Below are 22,693 nucleotides of genomic sequence, written 5' to 3' on the forward strand. Positions count from 1 at the left end.
TCAAAAAGGTATTGTTAGACTGATGTTTACAAAAAATCTGCTAATGTTTGAATACTAGGCAGCATAGTTGATGACTACTGAATGTGTACGAATGTGACTATACAAAATTCTAAGCCTAATGATTGGTTTACACGTGGCGAGTGGCTCAATAATCAGGTGTGGATTTTGCTAATGTTAAATCGTAATTTTATCTAGATTGCTTTTCAATGATACATTATTATGATACACGAAAATAACTAGTTAACAACAGAAATAAATCTAAATTTAAAATTTAAGAAACCCCCGACTCCGAAGTTGTTGGCATCATCTCATCTGTTAGAAAAAAGCTGATGGTTTCAAATAGCTGAACACACATTTTCCAAACACTAAGAATACTATCGATAAAATTTCTTTCAAATAATAAAAAACAAAACCAAATCAAACTCGTTTCAGGCGTTCGACTTCTTGTGAAAAAATTAAGAATTATTTTTACCTAAAAGTTACACGCGTTTAGTAACTTGCATAATATGTGAGTAGTAAATCTGTTAGAATAATGTATCAAAATAAAAAAGAAGAATAAATTGTCTATTCGCAACCGGCATCTGTGTGTTTCTATTAGGTTATGGGCCCAGTCCGTACTTTTACAGTTTTTTTTTCATAGTAAATTCAAAATAATTTATACAATATATTTTAATAATTTGTATCATATATTTTAATAATTTTCATATTAAATAAAACAATGTCGTCGGGAAGCTATTTAGTTAACGTGCCACTTGAAACCTGTACAGTGTACATTGTACAGTCAAGAAAACATCAACTAACGCAAATTCATAGGAGCTTCGCCGCTATAACTGAAGTGTTGTTGCATGAGCGGCAATTTGACATGCAGTCGACTCTCTCTCATCATCGCGCATGTTTCCAGATGCATTCTTGGCTGTGAAGCCAAGCCCGGGATGGGCATATTTTTTCAAAAATCAACGTCCAGATGTCTATACCTAATGGGTAAACGCTTTCACAGATAAATTCACGAGGGCAAAGCCGTGGGCAAAAGATAGTTTTATATATAGTAACATTAGTAATCTTTAGTATTATACTACATTTTTTTTTTTCAATAGTTTACTTTTATTAAAAAATACAAATAATAAAACAAAATAAAACATAAACAATTACAAAGTCAATCAAAAATGCCACCCCGAATTGTACCCGGTTCAAAAGTACCCATAACGCTAGCTGCGTTTCCTCGTTGGATAGCAATTGATAGCCTTTGAACCAAGTACCATCCGGAGCGGTAGTCATATCCACGACACCTTAAACGCCGTCCTATCTCACCAACAAAGCGCTTCGCCTCCGAACACCATGGGCCAGCCGTTTCCACGGCAACTGGAACAAACTCGTACTGGTTGGATAAAACAGAATACTTGGCCATTTTAAGTTCAGCTGCCACCTTTGCAGCGGCCCCAGGCAAACGCTTACTATTAGTGAGGTAGGACGCCGCATATGTGCTTACACATGTTGCGTCCCATAAAAGGCAACGTCCTCTCTGCCACGGTATTAGAGTGATGCCGTCAGGTCGCTTTCCGTCTGTACGCGAGAGGCCAGGAGGTTCCAATTGACAAGGAATATTTGCCGATATCAAAGCCCTACGAATAATGTCATTCAAAGAATGATGGCGAGACAAACGACCAGAACATCTAACACATCCAAGAGCATGGTGACCGTCAGCTTCTACCATCTTCCCGCAAATGCAGCGGTGTGGTTCACACACATCACAACCCAGCCTCAGAGCAACGGCCACCCTCAACGAATCATTGTCTAGCAATGTTCCCATGTGCGGGGATGGGACCGCGTGTAACCAAGCGCCAGACTCCGGCTGAGCTACGGCCTTTATACGAGCCAAATGAGCGCTCTCTAACTGACTCTCGATTTCGCTGTAAATGGTCTTTAAACTCATTTCATCCCAAAGCCGCTGCACCTCGGGCCTCTCCGGAACCACGCAATTAGGACTTCTAGCAGCCCAGGCCGTCAAAGCCTCGCCTACATGGGGCAAAACCAATCCGTCACCGTTAATGGAGAGTAATTTAGTGACTAAATTGACCACCCCATGCGACGAAGCCAAGAATGCCGGGAGTGATATATCCTCCAAGCGGCGAATACCGAGCCCTCCATACCGCACCGGCAAAGAAGCCTGCTTCCATTGAACCATTATTTATACTACATACTGTCATACAAGCCTCATATATTATTTGTTTTTCACACGGAAAAAAAGCACAGATTAATTTACTTATTACTATTATTTACTAGCTGCGTCCCGGGGCTTCGCTCACGTGGGAATTTCGGGATAAAAAGTACCCTATATGTTATTCCAGGTTATTTTGTACCCGTGTACCAAATTTCACAACAATCCGTCCGGTAGATTTTGCGTGAAATAGTAAAAAAACATACACATATACATCCTCACAAACTTTCGCATATATAATATTAAAAGTATTTGATTTAACTTGATAACAACTTCCCTATTCTAGGTCGGGAACCACACACGAGTAGATACACTCTTGTATATCTGGAGTAAATCACTACAGAATAAATTAATCATAGAGATAAAGAGCAGATATAATTTTCCGACTTTACTACCAAATAGTCTTGTTTTCGTATGTTATAAACAATGTCTCACTGGGTGTTAGATTTATTTCAAGACGCATAAGCCATGCCCCATTATTACATAGCGCTTCGTTGCGACGACGCACCATGTTGCAGCTCCGTCGTGCTCCGTCCTTTTACCACCTGTTCTTTTAGTACCTGTCTCTCATCTCTGCCATTGGGTATAATATATATATTTGCAGAGTACAGTAAATTAGACGAAAATATTTTCAGCATGCATGAAAATTATAATAATTATTAGATATCATTTGAAATATATAAAAGAGCTTACAAGCTAGAATCGAACATTTTAATTGTACAACTATTATAGTATTATATATATTGTCTATTTTTTAAAATATTAAAATGATTCATGCTCAATACCTTTATCTTCGTGCAATAAAGAGTTTACAAACAAACCATTTATTTACAATGTGATTACTTTTCGAAATATAAAAAAAGGATATGTACAGTCAACAGCACAGCAACCTACCTAAATTCATTGCAAACTCGCCGCTATTACCGCACCATAAGGTTTCATGCGGGGTAACTTAATGTGCCGTTGACTGTACATAATTTACAAAAAGTAAGTTAATTACTAAACTAAAAATAATAATCTCAAAGACTTTTTGTAACTATCGACATCGATACTTTCCAAATCACAGTGCTGTGCGTTCGGGGACATAACGACGCGAAGACAGCCTAAAATTTTGAAGATTCCTAGATACCTGACCCTCTTTGGGAAAGCAATTGTTGTCTATCAGTTGCCTAGACTAGATGTTGAGGAGGTGGAGTGATCCTATTCTAGGACGGAACCAAGTGCCATATATTTATCATAGTACATGTACGGTATAAAAGGCAAAAAAGTAAATCTAGAATTCCAGCCTATAAGCTTCTAAAGCTATTCTAGACTAAGAAAGAAGGTTGCACCCAGGTTTAGCCAAAACTAGGTCTAGCCGAACTTCGGGTTTAGCCTTAACATACACAGGCAAGTAGCTTGCATATAAATGTCAAGTGGTAGCACGTTGCACACGCCAGCTACTTGCACGTTTTAATTGCATGTGTGTCCCCGCCCTAAAAGTATAACACAAATAACATTCACCTGTTTCAGTTTAAAAATGATAACAGTGTGTGAATGTAGTAATCGGTATTCATTCAACGATTAAGATGACCGCCGCACCTAAAGAAGGTTGTCGCTTTCGAAAAGAAAAGGTCCGGTTTCTAAACACTTTTGTTAAAGATTCAACTCACCGTTAAAATCCAACTTCGAGTTAAGTATCCATTTTAAAAATGAGGTTTAAACTTTGGACAACCCAGTCAAAAAATGACATCTATTTCTCTTACTCATGCGTGTTCTTCATCTCGGCTGTGACGCCCGGAAGCCCAGGGTCCGCAAATAGAAATAATTTCAAAGTTTTGAAGATTCGGCTGTTACTTTATGACCGACTGTCTGGTTTAAACCCTCTTTGCGGATGCTGTTGCTGCCAAGGCTGTTCTTGTCCCTTAGTCTCCTCGTACGAGGCGTGCAATATTACGAAAGTATATGGAGTGTTTATATTCAAGGGCATAACAACACACACATCTAGAATAATTAACATTGTTGCTAAAAATAGTATTAATCGGTTGATACAAAAAATATACCAAAAAAAACTAATACATTTCATTTTATACTGCATTAATGAAAAACGCTTGTCACAATTTTTGAAGTAATTATTTACTTACTATATTTTTATTACACATAGAAAATATTAAAACTTACTGAAAGAGCACTAAAATAGTAATAATACAGAACATACATATACAGAAATACAAAAAATATTTTATGAAGTTGGAGATTCATTAAAGCAGAGTTAACACACAGTTAACCGACGATGGTAAAGCCCGGCCTCCGTATGCGGTCAAAGACCCAGATCTTCACCTTGCTCTTGCTGTACGTGGTTGAGTTTGACTGCAACTAGTGTTGTGTATTTGACTGTTATGTGTTTTATCGATGATCATTATATTAATATAGTTTTATATATTCTTTTTTGTATATTTGTTTATTTTTTTGTTAACTTTATTTATTACAATAATAATACATTACGGATAATTTTAATTTTCGCTAAAATCATAATCTATGCAACTCCACTTATATTTTATTTACAAATGATGTTACCGCTGGCTTTCTACTATTTTAGTCTCGATTTTTCTCGTGCGAAATACTCAAGTTTCGTAAACGTAGGTATATTTCCAATATAATTTGGAAGTAACTTTTTTAATGAATACGTTAATTGATTCAGATATTAGGGAAGGTTATTATATAAAAATAGTAAAACAACGTGGAACCACATAAAAGTCAATATTTGAATTCAGTTTTAAACAATAATTATTTGGAGAGTACAGTAAATTAGACGAAAATATTTTCAGCAAGCATGAAAATTATAATAATTATTAGATATCATTTGAAATATATAAAAGATCCTACAAGCTAGAATCGAACATTTTAGTTGTACAACTAAATGTATATTTTTTAAAATATTAAAATGATTCATGCTCAATACCTTTATCTTCGTGCAATAAAGAGTTTACAAACAAACCATTTATTTACAATGTGATTACTTTCGAAATATAAAAAAAGGATATGTACAGTCAACAGCACAGCAACCTACTCAAATTCATTGCAAACTCGCCGCTATTACCGCACCATAGATGTTCATGCGGGGTAACTTAATGTGCTGTTGACTGTACATAATTTACAAAAAGTAAGTTGATTACTAAACTAAAAATAATATACTCAAAGACTTTTTGTCACTATCGACATCGATACTTTCCAAATCACTAGTGCTGTGCGAAAGAGAGTACTCTCGCTGTCTCGCTTACCTTGCAAGAGATAACTTAGTACGTATACCATTTCCTCTTACTGTGGTTGTGTTTCTACTCTCCTTGTGACCCATAATTGTACGCGTAAACATTACATATGTGTCAGTGATGCTAAATAGGAATTGGTCGTGACGTGTAGTATGTAAGTATTTTTTTGTTTTTAGACTAGAATTATATGAGAGCGTTAGCATTGACAAGTTTTTGCGGATTTGTGAAAGCAAAAATTCGGTTTGCGTGCACTCTAATAAATTATGATTCGTGTAAATGATAGCACTTTAAATCAGTATAACGATCGGAATAGATTTTTTTTTGTTTAATGACGTTTCCCTCAAGTAATATTTATTTTTATTTACCTCGAAGGGAAAATGATGTATTTTTTTTGTCTGAAAAAAGGCTGATGATTTTTAGCACATAATATCTCTCAATGAGCGTTTTGGCTCCACGGCTGTTATGCATCGCCCACGGATCGTTTTCCTATTTTTTTAAGTACATAATATCAAGTACATAATGTAATTGAGATCATCTGATTATATGAAAGTGATGTACCTCCTTAGTGCTGGCAAAAACTGGATAGGGATGGCCCAGGACAGAGATGGTTTGCGTAGACGGAAGGAGGCCTATGCCCAGCAGTGGGTCACGGAGGGCTGCAGACGATGATGATGACGAGGAATAAATTAAATATAGAAACACAATTCATCTTTTTGGGATAGATTCAGATCCCTACATCTATTTATTGATAAGTATATTCGCTGTTGACCATGGTGTATGGTCCTTCACTATAATGACCACTACATTTCATCCGGTGGATGTCATACGAGTCGACTAAGGGACACATTGCCTTTACAGTTGATACACATTGTATTCACAACACACACTTAAGAAGTGTACGAAATGTGGAACATTTTCCGGAATATAGTAACTGAAATTTGTAATGATCACGAAAAATATGATTTCTAATTTCTTTACTAAAAGACAGTATAGAAACTATTTTTTATTTTATAGTTGGCTTGTTAATATAATGTGAAAACTTGCAATAGAATAACAAACCTTCGTGATTTCATCATAATACATTTTATGTAGTTTAGGTACCATGTAATTTTTGTATAATTGTATTTTTAAATGATAATAAAAAAATAATTAATTAATGTCCTGAACGGATAGCTTGGGTCCTCACCCCGCTACCTGTGGATTCCTTTTTTAAATTTTAAAATATATTTTTTATAATAAACATTATAGTAAAAATATAAAAAAATATACAATTAAGTGGAATAATAATAATCTAATCGTATGACCGTACATTTAATGTAGGTATAGTCAACACATGAACCTATCCAAATTCATTGTAAACTCGCCTCTATTACCGCGCCATAGAGCTTAATGCGTGGTATCTTTATGTGCTGTTGACTGTAGTAAAAAATTACCTCTGGTTTATTGAACATTACTTATAGTAGTTTAAGAACTTGGAATATAAAGCCCACATAATGTCAATCCATATAACATTGCCCTTAATATTGCACAGTCATCTTATAAACGATACACAATCTAAAGCAATTTAAGGTAGAAATATGAGATGGAAACTCAATTTAGGTGGGAAAATTTCTTAAGCCCAAGAATTACCTGTTTAAAATTAGTCGGTCGTATGATAATTCGCCAACCAGTTTTGATATCGTCTCTTCTTCATTTGAGCCTGCTTTTTAAAGAAATGTTACCATGACTTCCGAATGAATTTGGGTTATGCGACTTCATAACATTTTCTTCAATTTCCGGGATCTGCTTTAACTCTCTCGTGAATGTTTTTTATTGTATTTTTGTCTTTGTGGTGTAATGTACATTAATGAGTTCATTCATTAAAATACAGGTTGATTTCTTATACATTGGCATTATTTTATCTATATGCTGAGTCCATGGTACTGATCAACTTTTCGTATGGAAGCAACATTGAAATCGCGAAAAAATAATCAGCGGATCCATACATTCTCCACAAGTTAGGTATTTAATTTTGTATAGAACAGTATTCGGAGTTACCCCCATACTAAAAGTTGTTCAGAATAATGGACTGAGCGTGTAGATAAAATATTGTCAATGTATAATATAATATAATATAACCCAAGAGGTTCGAAGTGGATCGTCAAGTGGGATCGTCATAGTCAAGAGAGTCAGTGTAAAGATACACTGTATATTGATGAAAAACTCGACATCGACACATGAACTCCAATTTTTCTCAATGTAGTTAAGGAACAGTGAAAATTCCATAGCAAACGTCGGCTGTTTAACGAAAGGGCGCTGTATTTAGCACACTTTCTCACCGGATTCGGAGTGACGTCAATAAGGACAGTGGTCAAAGAAATATGAATTTTGTGGGTTAACGTTGGGCACACCTTATGAATTATAAATAGCTTACATTACAAGAGGTATATATGCTAGTATCATGTTAGGATAGCAACCTAATCAATCTCAATTCCACTTGAACCCACCATACAGCTAAACATAGGTTTCCAGTTTCGCAACACTCGATTTTGTTTATCCCGTAAGAGGTAAAAATTGCCCCATCCTGTGACAACATGCTAATTTTACAAAGAGAAAATGAATTGTATATTTGTTCGTAATGTATAAATTCAAAAATTACTATACCGACTTTGATTAAATTTGGCAGTGAAATGGACGAAACGACCAAGATATTATATTAACTATCATAGGCTAGTTTTTTGTGATTTTACCCGAGCGAAGCCGAGACGGGACGCTCGTTATTCATACAGAAGCTTAAGTATACTTAAGCTAAAGTATATATTGTCACTATCGCACTTTATAAAATTTGACATTGACAGAAAGAGACAAAGACATTGAGGGAAATGAAAATCCGCGAAATGAAAATTCTGTACTCATCTAGTGTGGCATAATCTGTCCAAATTATTTTCACAATCACAATAAAAGAAATTGATAAAAATGATGGTGGCGCCTGTGCATGTGCGGATAAAAAGTGCCTGTAAATGTTTTAGTAAATCTCCGTCAACAGACAGACGCCTCAACAAATTAACAAGGTCATCAGACTTTCAGTTTCACGGTGAAACTGGTTTTTGCCTTTTTTATTTTTTCGTTTATTTTTAGTAACGCACGTATATTGTATAGATAACATCATTTTTGCCACAGATATTTTTTGTTAATGAAACAGTTAACGAAAAAAGAAAAATGTCTCAACAAGTGTAAACAAAAGGAAAAAAGTCGAAGATCTTTTTTTCTACGTTAATTTTATCCATAAAATTTTATTTCGAAAATTTTCACGTTTCCGCAAAAACATATACGATTTTTGAATTTGTAAATAGGTAATAGGAAAGAAGGACACGTGTAATTTATTAATACAAATATATAGTAAGGGTCGAATATGTCACTAATATCAAAAACACATACCTATGTTTTCATTTACAATTTCAAACCATAGAATGATAGGGAATGGCCTAAAAATTATGGCTTTGTATCGCCAAATATAATATTATAATATAAGCTTGTCAATTATTAAACGACCGAGCAGGATGTCGTACGAGGCGACTACGGGAATTAGCCTTGTTAGTTGATAGGCGAATTCCCAAGGAGAGTTTATGTCAGGCGGCCATTTATTAAATCACAGCCTAATCTAAAAAATATTACAGCTTATATTTTACGCTGACCTTGAGATATGCGACGTCTCAGCCCCAAAAGAAGTTGGGAATATGCAACGATGAGAGCAAGAGAGAGTTCAAACAAATTCGAATATCGAACCGTACGAAATGGCTTTAATCTCCTTTGTATAAGCCTTTGTAATAAGGTTAGAAAGAGCTGTCCCTGAGTTCCATCATGTCGCGGCTGAGAAAGAAACCGAGAATGCCTCAATGAGCGTGATTGTTACGCTTAAAAATTAAGGAATCAAATACTATAAGCTAAAATTACTTCTGGGGTCATATAAACTTTCGAAATTTGCGTGTGAATGATCAAATAAAGCATGAAAAGTTAAAAATAACCTGTCTACATTCAACTGTCTATTGGTTTAACTGATGTCGGCTTTATTGACTATCTTAATTATAGTAATGTATTGTATCGTTGTATATTTAAAAAGTTATTAAAGATGTAAAATTTTCACTTCCACCTTTCATCCTCGTCATTATTAATCATAATGTTATTGATGTCATCGGTTAAGACGCCTTTGAACCGAAAGGTCCCAGGTGCGAATCTTCCTCGTGCCGCATGAGATTTATCGATTTTTCGACTATATGAGATTGATATACAAACTCATGTGGTACGAGTAGGATTTAAACGATTCGAATTGATCGGTGTGGATCGAAAGGTCCTAGGACCTTTCGATCCACACCGGTACATATCGGTACATATAACTGGCCAAGTCACTTCACCTAACTTGGTTGAGCTGTGTTATTATTGTATTCAATAATAACACAGTCCATTTTTGAACGGCTAATTGACATTGTCGTAAACAAATATTCTAACCATGACTTAATTATTAAAAGTTCCTTTCATGACCGGACAGACTATTGCATAAAATGCCAATATATTGTTCAAATCATGTATAAAAGTCAAATACATCATTTCAAACGTGTACGTTTCGTGGTAATGATAAAAAACGAGTTCTCAAATGTAAATAAATAAATATATTAGGACAAATCACACAGATTGAGTTAGCCCCAAAGTAAGTTCTAGATTTATGTTATGGGATACTCAACGATACTATATATTATATCATATACATTTATAGATAAACATCCAAGACCCGGGCCAATCAGAAAAAGATCATTTTCCATCATGACCCGACCGGGGATCGAACATAGGACCTCTCGGTTCAGAGGCAAGCACTTTACCACTTCGTCACCGAGGTCGAAGTAGTGGTATGTCAATTAGATGTAAATCATTGATGAGTATAGCTGTGTAAACGTTGTGTTTAATTTCCTTTATATGTTTCCCACTGGTGGGCAAAGACCTCACTCCCTTTTCATGTTTATCTATACTAAACTAATTTGCATTTATACTATAGGTATATTCACGTGGGTATATAGGTACACAGTTACATAATAATATACTCGCTCATAATTCCAAATTCGTTTTCTATCGGTAAATTGAAATAAAGAAAAAAAGGAAAACCATTTATTTTGTACAATATGAACAAACAGAACTTGAAATTAAACTTACATTTTTTAACTACACACATGTACAAAAATGGAGCCCGTATTTCTTCGGGTACCACATTAAAATAAAATAAGATAAATTATGAACTTATGGCACTCAACTGTTGCATTTGAATTGAACAAAGTTTAGTTTAAGCAACATATTGTGTATTGGAACACAAGGATTTACTATAATCAAGAAATAAATATCAAAAAAGTATTTATGACAATATGTTTTAATCATAAGCTTTCCAACATAGTCTCGAAATAAATGTAGGTTTGTGTGTCGGTTTCTCAGAAAGTTTGTAAACAAGTTAAGTTATGCATCCATTCTCCATTTTCCAATTTTCTTGACGCGTGAAAACCTTCAGAATATATCTTGCATTCTATTCAAGTGTTGACTTGACACAGCCTAGGCATTTAACAATATGGACGTCAAAATCATAATTTACATCCGTACGAGTCTTTCCTTTAACATTATGTTTGTAAATAATTTTATAAAGCATAGTTGTATGTTTATATTTTGATGTTACAAAATATTATGAAATAGCGGCGCGTCCCGGCTTCGCTAGGGGTTTTTATTGGAAATTTAAGTGTGTTTGATCTCAATTTAACCAGATGTGAAGCAGAGATGAGGTCTAAAAAGTAACATGCAAGTTCAAATAATGCCTATAGTCTAGAAGACCCCTAAATTATGTTATAGGATTCGGGAAATATCGACGCGGGGAGAAAATTCCAGACCGCAGTAGTTCAGACAAAAACGTAATAAATTGTACACCTAAATCTTCCTCAGCAATCACACTACTATACGGGCATTAGTTTTTAAGTTTATGACTAACAGACAGACAGGCTTTCTTTCATAATATTAACGAGTAAATAGACGGGAATAGACGGAAAAAACTAGACACATCATCAACCTAGAGACATCATCAACCTTTCGTTTCGCTTACAAGAAACGAATTTTAGATTTACACGAGAAGAAACGGGACAGAGCGTTAATATTTTTTGTCTTTTTGCTGCTTTGTATGTGATAGGCTAGGAAGTTTTATGGAAATGTTGTATCATATTTGGTTATGCCAGCTCATTGTCTTTAGTTTTTTTCATTTTTGTTCATCAAAAATAACATATGTATGCCTCTATTTTAGACGTCAACTCTCACCCATTACGATACAAATAAATAACATCACACCGGGCCATCGAAAGTGAAAAGTAAGTGTGCTCAGAACTTTATAAGTGGCTATAAATAGATTGAGAGGCTATATCTGTATTTTACATCAGATAAATCACAGAATCTCTCTCTCATATTCGCGTGTCAGCTGTTACATTCGGAGCTGTGACGCCCCGGAACCCAGGGTTCGCGTAAAAATCAACTATTTTGATTTTGAAGAGTTGTCTATGCTTGATGCTACTTCAGGGATACTATTGTGTCTATCAGCTGTTAAGGCATGTGTCCTTTGTCCCTTAGTCGCCTTGTACGATATCCACGGGAGGATTTGGAGTTCTAGGGCAGGACCACACGCCACAAATGATAATACTGAAGTTATTACATAAGTTATAGAATTAGATGTGCTCATGTAATTAGTATTCGTACTCCGTACAACGTATTACCTACTAATTTCATAGAGATGTGCGTTTCCTGTGTGACATTTTATGCGTATTTTGCAATATCTAATGATGATATACAGCGTTGGCGTTGATGAATACCTACAAGACAAACTTTAATCACAAGTAAAATAAAAAATATAATATAAATAGTAAAAAATGTAGAAATTTAGAAATATGTATGACAAAATATGTAAGTATATGGATTTTCATTATGAAATATGTAAAAATCGTTAAGAAATATAAATGTTAAATTAACTAATATAACATTTATAAGCAATTTAACATATAACAGCTAATTCAACTAGTACTAGGCCAATAATATTACACTGTAAAATGTTTTTACCTACTAACAACTGTAACATTTTTCTGTAATATTATGGAATGCAATAAAATGATTGAATTTGAATTTGAAAATTCTTGTTCGAACAGAAATTTATTAGACATCGTACGTGCATAGATACGTTAATTTTTTTTTGTTTTTTTTTTCACATAATCCATACATGGAAATAAATAAATTGGCAAAATATCAATTGTATAAGTACCCATCTTTTCTTATGTGTTAGTCAATTTTCTAACTTATTGCGGCATAATTTGTGAATATTTACAATTGCAATGATAATTTTATTTTAAGCTATTATAACAAAAATTAATAGTCGATAAATAGATTATGAGAGAAATCTTATAATAATATAAATACGGGCGTTTAGAGAAAGTCGATGCCAATGAAAATATATTAAGATTACTATTTCATGAAATAATATCAGAGAGTATCCCAACTATAATATTATACCGGCTGCATACTGCCGCCAAACTCAGACAGACATCGACGCGAATGCATGAACATTGCATAGTTTGTATGAGAACTTTTATTCACTTCAATGAAAAACCAGCAATGTATACCGAATCGGCAAACTGCACCGCCACAATTTGTAGCGTGCATTTCACGCTTTGTCTACTCAACCAATTTTCTTCATTTATTTATTTTGTTTTTGAGGAATGATAGGTCTCCATTTTAATTTGCATACTTATAGTGTGAAACATAAGTTTATAATAAGTTTTCTTCTAGAAAAAATTTAAAATAATGTAAACGAATTTTTTGCAGATAAATAATATTTGTCTTTCATTTGAGTTAATTAATTGGAATAAGAATTTTATTTGTCACTATTTTCGAATTCCTGAATACATTTTATTCACAAAAAAGTTAAAGCTACTTCTAGCTTCGTTTCGTCGTTTCGTACTGTCAATATCTAATATTTTAAAGTGCGATAGTGACAAAACATATTTAGTTGCATATGGTGCGCCTTAATTTTTTTCTAAATAAGATAGTAAAGTCTATAGTTTTATAGTTTGCACTAAAATCATATTAACATTGTATTTTAAGCTCATTACAAATACAAAGGTGGAATTACTGTTGGTTTGCACGTGCGCATACGCATAATGCGGTAATGACGGCTTTCTACGAGAAAGTCAATTTACACTCCTCTGTTTCCTATCAGCGAACAAACATTTCTATGTTTTAAATAATAATTACATATTTAGGGCCATTTCGCCACGTCCTGATAAGTATCTGATAGTTTATATGCAACATCGATATGTTACAGATAGCGTTAAAATTGTGTCTCATAGCTATTGGATGTTGGAAATAACTTCAGACAGATTTATCAGTAAGTTTATTTGCAACTTTCAGTATGATACTTTATCAGAAAGTGGTGAAACAGGCTTTTTTGTATCTTAAATAGAAGGACTTATAGGATCATATATTTGCCAGTCTATATGTCCATATGTCAAGACTCATTTTCTCAGGAACACGTAGTGATGAATGAATGAATAATTTATTACTGTAAATATGGTAGGGAGTCTCAATGAGGAAAAGGTTATGGAAACACATGTTCAGTCAATGTACTAATCGTACTAATATTATAAATGAGAAAGTTTTTGAGCATGTACATATGTGTCCATGTTTGTTACTCTTTCACTCAAAATCTACTGGACGGATTGTTACACGGGTAGAATATGTAATAACACACTTTTTATCCCGAAACTCCAGCAGCGAATCCCCGAGGCGCCGGGGCTTCGTATACTTATTACGATAATTATTTTCATCTCACATATGATTCACATTCCTATATATGATCTTCATCTTTTTAATTAAAGATATTCATGACAGTTTCTCACGTAACGGAATCAAAACCTTCCGGTTAGAGTCATGGAGTTTGGCGAGAAGTATAATAACTTATAAATCAAATAAAATAAAAATTCCTATTATTTATAGTTATATCACAGAAAAAAACAATTACAAACATACATTTGTAGATCATTTTCTAAAAAATGTATGCAGCAATTAATCCGTCCGCAATTAATGTTTGTCAACTTTTGTGACTACCTTAGCTTCTTTTACAGGGCGTGACTCACCCTCGACCGGATTTTTAAACTAGAATTTTAATCTAATAAATATCCCATATATTGTATAAGAAAGCAATTAACAATTTTGATAATTTAAAAAAATAATATTACCTAGTTCAGTCTCGTGTAACATAAATGACATATAATTATTTACATTCTGCTCTAGTTTAAACGTTTGCAAAACTAAATAACGAATTTTCAAACATTGCCGTGTCTAGACTTAGATCATAATTAGCTCACATTAAAACCAAGCGATGTAGGTTGATGATTATAAATGTATCGAGCATGTTACAAGGTCAATCGACCATCCCTACCCGTTATCATTTTCGTGACGTCATAAATTCGCAATCCCCGCGCCCGGCAAACATTGGTCAAAACCCTCACTCATTTTAACTCCACATTCGCATAGTGTGCTTACCTATATATACACCCGCGTGTCTGTTAAGTTTAATCACCTATGTGTGTCACAGTAATATAGTTTTTTATGATAAAAAAATAAGTTTAGTTTTCGTGTGCAGGGGAGTGTTTGGCATACCCATTCAATTATATATCACCTGACATCAGGTTTGTGTTTCTACCACTAGATGGCAATAAGTTCGTTTTTTTCTTAAGAGCCATGTCCCATTACTCTCTGGTGCGCCGTTGCAATGACGCAGTATGTCATCACTCCGTTGTTTTAGGTTTTGCCACTGACGCTTTCGAATCTCCATACAATTTCTGCATTGTTTTGTGTTATCTGTTCTGTTCGACGTCAAAACTGAGCAATGAGGCATGGTTCTAAAGGCTCGGCTCAATTGTTCCCTTGTGTCTTACATTAAATCTCACAATATATTTTCAATAGTTACTATAAATTTTATTATTATTAACACGAAGTCGTGTTCGCACAATCGACCTTCACGTGTAGATAGGTAATTAGACTTTCGTAGTTTGCATTCCATTGATTTTGGCATAATCATTAACTCAAAGTGCGTAGATAGATAAAGGACGTTTCAACCCGGAAAGAAGTATTTTTCCCTGCGAAAATCGCGCGGGTAAAATCACAAGCAAAATCTTAGTAGTAATTATACATACAATGTTGACTATTACAGCATTAAGCTGTGTTAATGGTGACTGTAACAGTTTAACTTGCACTAAAATTACGCAACAATTTGAGGTTATGATCAAGATCATTGCCAAGGTCAATTTCAAGGTCGATACTTTAATCTTTATGTTTATGAACCAGTTATGGGCAGCAAATGAAAAATGATTTTTACAACCATTTAAAACCTAAATGGATATCTTTCGTCTTACGTACTAAACTAGCAAAATAGTTATACCGTTCTTACTATGCTACCCCCAGATTTGGTGAGTTGATGTATAACAATACCAAAACAAAAAAGGCATGTACCTAATATTGTATGTAATATAGATGTAATAAGTTTTTATTGTTTGTGCTCGTCGAGATAATTACTGTTTATTGTTAAATTTTAAGTAAGTGAATTTTTTTTGAGAAATAAGTTCTTTAAACCTACCTTTCGCAAAACCCAAGAAGTGCTGGCTCGATGCGCGTTTGGTCCATTCAAATCGAAGAATATATGAATGAAAATGCAAATAAATATATATAATATATTTTGACGAAAATAGGACATTACCCTCACTGTTTCATAAAATAACGTCTACCTTAGGAACCGGTGCAAATGCGCCGGTCAAACAAACTCTCTTAGGTATCTATTGTGTCTCAATTCTGCACACAAAAATCCGCCCGGTGATTTTTGAGTTTATCGCATACAGACGCGACATAATTAATTTTGAAATTAAGGATATTAGAATTGAGGATATTAATTGAAGGACTAGATTTTTATTCTCTTTGAGAAGTCTTTGAGAATACTTGGTTGTCTATGAGCTATTAAGGCTATGTGTCCCTTAGTCGCATTGTACGACATCTACGGGAGGGTATGGAGTGGTTCTATACTGGTGCGGGACCGCACGCTGCAATTTTTCTCTTTATAATATTATTACCTCTAATATGAATATATTTTTAATTATAGTCATAAAAGCATAGTTCTAAAACTTGTCCAATATACTAAATTTCCAGAAAAAAAAACGTGCGGATGTGATACGTCAGTGAAAGTGTAATGTAACCGGTTAAAGCAAGAATTCAGAGCGTTGTTATTATGTTGTAAACTGCGTTGCTTATTGAACTTTTAAGGTGATTCTCTCAGATCTGAATAGTTCCAAATGATATACGCAAGCAACTTAGTGTTTGTTAGAAAAAAATAAAACATGGCCAAGTACGAATCGCCCGTTTAAGCTTCCTTAGTAGCAAGTATAAAAAAACCAAAGTTGTTTTCTGACAGCAGATAACCACTTTCTACTCTCAATATTTAAGTATCTCTAATCTATAATTTATTGAGAGTAGAAATTTAGAAATTATAATCTATATAGATTTGTATACATACTTAGAGTAAAAAAATCATGTCATTCATTAGCAAAAAACAATTTTGTTTTTCATATTGTTTCAATAAACCACTGTCGTTGATAAAACGTATACTTTGTTCAAATGTTATATAATGTTTGGTTAAATTAATTTTAACTGTATCATTATATGACCTATAGTATGCAATACATAACATTAACACTTTATTGCTCATAACAATATGTCTTTCTAATATACTAGATGTTTTCCGCGGCTTCGCTTCCGTGGGAATTTTGAGATAAAATATAGCCTATAGCAATCTTGGATAATGAACCTTATAAATGGTGAAAGAATTTTTGAAATAGGTTCGGTAGTTTCGGAGAATACCCGCCTCAAACATACAAACTAACGCTGACCTCTTTATAATAATAGTATAGATAGTATAAGTAGATATATATTATACAATAGGTACTAGTTTTTCAATGCACATAACACAATTCTAGTCTATTTCCATTCATTTTCATGTTTTTTGTCTAATATATAAAAAAAATAAGTCACTGTGTTACACATAACATGACGCAGCTTAGAGTAATTTAAAAAAGCAGTGAAATCGAGAATTTCCGTGCACATTTTTATTAAAGTATGCTCTAGGTAAAGTGTGCCGGTAGCGTTACATGTGTGACTAACCCACCAACCTGCTTTGATGCATTTTCCTAATGGATCAAGATACTTTAAATGATCTTGTCGATCATTATGTTAAAACATAATATTTTCCATAAATGAGGTTTTTGATTCATAAAACAGCTTTAACGTCTCACTGCTGGGCAAAATCATCTTTGATATTAGGAAAATCAAACTGTACAACATATTAATCCGATTTTTGGCTATTACCTACCATATATAAATTGACACTTGATTGTATACTGAACGTTGTCCGGAACAATATCTTATGGGCCTTATCAGGCCCGTGACACTTTATCTATACATATGTATCACATATCACGATTGTGCAAGCAGTAAGTACAATTTCACACACAAAAAACACATTTGCTCAATTTTAACTGGTTGTATTCAAAAATCAAATCATTTATTCAGAAATTAAGCCTTCACCACCTGTTGAAGAAATGCCAAAAGAAACTCATTTAAACAGTGTTAGTCCCTATCATGCCAGAAGGACTTACATTTTTTATTTATTTTGGCACTTAACAGTCATTACCTACAGGATATTTTGTCTACAACAAACAACTTTTAAGTACCTACTAGACAAAAACTGCAATATTTACCGTTGTTACCATTTTTAAAATAATAGATTTATATTATACCTACATTTTTTTTTTTTTGTCAGTAATATAACAGCTTTTTAAGAGACCATTTTTCTTATATTTTTCTAAGTTGCCAGTACTGTTAAAGAATAATGAGCATGTCCTAAAATGTATGTCTATACTACACGATAGTCCTGAAGATTCCAGAGGCGCACATTTCTGTATAGGTATAATTTTGGAAGGGCAGTAAAACAGAGCGACCATAATAACATTTTGTGAGAAAACATGACATTTGCCGCTCAATACGCCACACACTCCGTTAGATCAACGGAACTATACGAGTTCTGTATTCATGAGATGTCGATGATTTTATTGTCTCTTCTACTGAACTGGTCATCTCGTTTCTCCTATATTTTCATGTAAGTTAATTGTGTTTCACATCGATATATATATATATATATATAATCAGCACTCGGATCACAATCATAACCTGTTTTGATATACCTTTTGACTATGTACATTATGTACTTTTATATATTATTAGAAAAATAAAAAAAACATTGTAAGAAACAATAATGGTAAGCCGATCTGGCATGATAGGGACCAACACTGTTCAAATGAATTTCTTTCGGCATTTCTTTTCAGCAGTGGTCGTTCCGAAATGCCAGTAGTTTGTAGCTTGTGAGAAATAACTACAAATATAAAGATTGACGAGAAAAAGTGCCTGTGAAGGTCTAATTTCTGAATAAATGATTTGAATTTGTAGTTTATGACTATATATTCCCAAAGATGATTTCCCAAAAATCAGTCAAGTGTGAGTTGGCATCGTGCACTATAAAGTTAGTATTCCACTTTGAGTGACTTAGGCGACTAATGTCAAAAGCGAATTACCTACGATTAGGTATAATTTTATTTATCTATTTATTTATAATAATGTCTAATATCTAAGCACCTGGCTGAATAAACTCCTCTATAAAGTTTACCGACTTCCAAAACGCGGGTGAAGAAGAAGCGGCACAACGCACTTCACCGCAGCATTTTCTCCAAAGACGTCATTTGAACACGACGACAATAAAAGTTTGAGTCATAATATTACGTTTTTGTAAAAAGCTATTTATAATATCACTTCCAGATCTATTTTCCTTTTTAGGTTAAGGTTCCTCATTTATAAACTAGTTGATCTAGTTGCCTGGTCTAGATAGCCCTTGTGGCTCGAGTCCAGTACTCGATTAAACTGAATAGTAACAAGTTATAATTTTACCAACTGTGGGTAATTGTGGTTAGGTAACTGTGGGTCCACATTTTTCACCTGTGACTGAACCCGGGACCTCCAGTTTATCAGTTAAAATGTAATAATTGACACTGTAGACTGAAAAAAATATGTGAGATTTTATTATATAATAGATAATTTTTTGTGATAACTTACGTGGCCTTCGAGTTTCGTATAATAATAAATAAATATTAGGACAAATCACACAGATTGAGCTAGCCCCAAAGCAAGTTCGAGACTTGTGTTATGGAGTACATCCAAGACCCGGGCCAATCAGAAAAGGATCATTTTCCATCATGACCCGACCGGGGATTGAACCCGGGACCACTCGGTTCAGGGGCAAGCTCTTTACCATTGTGCCATCGAGGTCGTCATCTATGTATTTGTTCTGTCCACCCCGTAATGTTTAAAGACGAGATACTGTATTACAGTATACAACTTAAGATCTATATTTACCTATATCTATAATCTATATTTACCTATATCTATAATATATATTTACCTATATCTATAATCTATATTTACCTATATCTATAATCTATATTTACCTATATCTATAATCTATATTTACCTATATCTATAATCTATATTTACATATGTCTATAATCTATATTTACCTATATCTATAATCTATATTTACCTATATCTATAATCTATATTTACCTATATCTATAATCTATATTTACCTATATCTATAATCTATATTTACCTATATCTATAATCTATATTTACCTATATCTATAATCTATATTTACCTATATCTATAATCTATATTTACATATGTCTATAATCTATATTTACCTATATCTATAATCTATATTTACCTATATCTATAATCTATATTTACCTATATCTATAATCTATATTTACCTATATCTATAATCTATATTTACCTATATCTATAATCTATATTTACCTATATCTATAATCTATATTTACCTATATCTATAATCTATATTTACATATGTCTATAATCTATATTTACCTATATCTATAATCTATATTTACCTATATCTATAATCTATATTTACCTATATCTATAATCTATATTTACCTATATCTATAATCTATATTTACCTATATCTATAATCTATATTTACCTATATCTATAATCTATATTTACCTATATCTATAATCTATATTTACCTATATCTATAATCTATATTTACATATGTCTATAATCTATATTTACCTATATCTATAATCTATATTTACCTATATCTATAATCTATATTTACCTATATCTATAATCTATATTTACATATGTCTATAATCTATATTTACCTATATCTATAATATATATTTACCTATATCTATAATCTATATTTACCTATATCTATAATCTATATTTACCTATATCTATAATCTATATTTACCTATATCTATAATCTATATTTACCTATATCTATAATCTATATTTACCTATATCTATTTTACTATAAATATAAACCGATCAATCAATAATAAAATCAATGACATAATAAAAACACCATCATCTAAACCGTAATAACTATAACATTTTTAATTGATCTTCACTCAAATTGGAAAATAGCATGAGAGAAAATTCCGTATCACAATTTTATCACGCTAGCTCGTGAGTATAATGCGCTTTCTTGCTACGGCTCAATGAGGCACAAGGAATTTTTAACTTTCAAAATATTAAAGTGGACTCGATTATATTCAGGATATGATTATTAACAAAATTTTTATTCGATGTTGATTATGTAGAAATTAAATCAAAATTATAAAAATATTTTAATTGATCTTATGAGAAAAGATTCACAAGCAATAAGTCAGGTCAAATTTTATATTATATACTGATTTCTCAAAAACCTACTATAGGCTATTCGGAATGACTACTGAGAAAAAATGGCGAAAAAAAAATCATTTAAACAGTTTTCGAATATATTATAAGTTTTTCTAATATTTCCATTTTCGACAGTTTCATAACATATTTCGAAGTACAATATCAGCATTCCTTTGTATTGTTCAACTTCATATTTATATTTAAATATTTAGGGACTAGCTACACAGATTTAGTTAGTCTCTAAATTAGTTCGAGACTAGTTTTGTAAGATACCACTCAAAAATACTACTTATATTCTACAATATTTATATATGTATATAGATTAATCAACATCCATACAGTTTTGAAACTAATTTAAAATTTTCAAGTTCAATATCAGACAGCAATTTATTATCGCACTAAGTAGTTAAATTAAAGATTGCTACTATAATGATATGCGCTTGCGCATGAAGTAAAAGTTGTGCGCGTAATACATATGATAATATACTTTTTATTTCAAGATCATACAATCCCGGAGCAGTCTTTGGAAATTTCAATTATTTCCGTCTATCTGTCTGTTTAGTTATCTCATAAAGTTTCTCTTTCGTTTCAGACGAGCTACTGATCTGAAGACCCTGCGATTACTGTTTCCGGAGAGGAGATGACAAAAACAACACAAACTTTCGAAAATTAATATTTATGACCCGAAAATAATGGATTTTATACATCTGGTAAACAATAGCGACATTCCCAATGCCCTTTGTATTCAATGAAAAGTTATTTAAACGAAGAAATTTGAACAATCCACACAGTTATGCTCTGACGATGGCTAGAAAAAGTCCACATCTGGAAGCGTTAAGATTACAGAACAGACTCAAAAAAGTCGTAGGCCTTAGTAAATTAGCTATAGTTTTAATATTAGTAGCAAATATTAATTTCACTGAGTGTAGTCAAAATTCAACAAGTGTTAATAATGATGTAGCTAACAAAATCAAACTCCTAAACGCGGTGACTGGTAGGTTTTTCGGGAATATTTATGAGAATGGAACATTTAGGACTGGAAATTCCCTGTGGGATGGTATTTTGAACAAGTGCACAGTGAACCCGTCAGTAAGTTGTTTGCAAAAAAATGTTTACACATTTCTGGACGAAAAATTAAATTACGGTGGTGATGTGAAATTTGGAAGTGTGTGTTTCGAGAAGAATTCTGTGGACATCAATAAATATACTAAAGAAGCTAATATTATCTACCTCACGGGAAGCAAACGACAGGCAGATGAAGAACGCGCATTAGACGAAGAAAATGAAATACACGATGAAGAAGAATCAGGTAAGATTTGAAAGTTTTATGAA

The 22,693-nt window shown here is 33.0% G+C and overlaps 1 protein-coding gene across 1 annotated transcript in view; it reads left to right on the top strand.

The window, feature by feature from the left end:
- Positions 1–5,493: 5,493 nt before the first annotated feature.
- The window catches only part of Osi17 (Osiris 17), a 31,834-nt gene continuing 14,634 nt past the window's right edge, over positions 5,494–22,693 (top strand). Inside the window, exons 1-2 of the mRNA XM_053763713.2 lie at positions 5,494–5,617; positions 21,954–22,670. Of these exons, the coding sequence (XP_053619688.1) occupies positions 22,094–22,670 (577 nt within the window). The 5' untranslated portion in view covers positions 5,494–5,617; positions 21,954–22,093. The remainder of the gene's footprint in view (positions 5,618–21,953; positions 22,671–22,693) is intronic.

Source organism: Plodia interpunctella, chromosome 24 (assembly GCF_027563975.2).
Source record: "Plodia interpunctella isolate USDA-ARS_2022_Savannah chromosome 24, ilPloInte3.2, whole genome shotgun sequence".
Lineage (NCBI taxonomy): Eukaryota > Metazoa > Arthropoda > Insecta > Lepidoptera > Pyralidae > Plodia > Plodia interpunctella.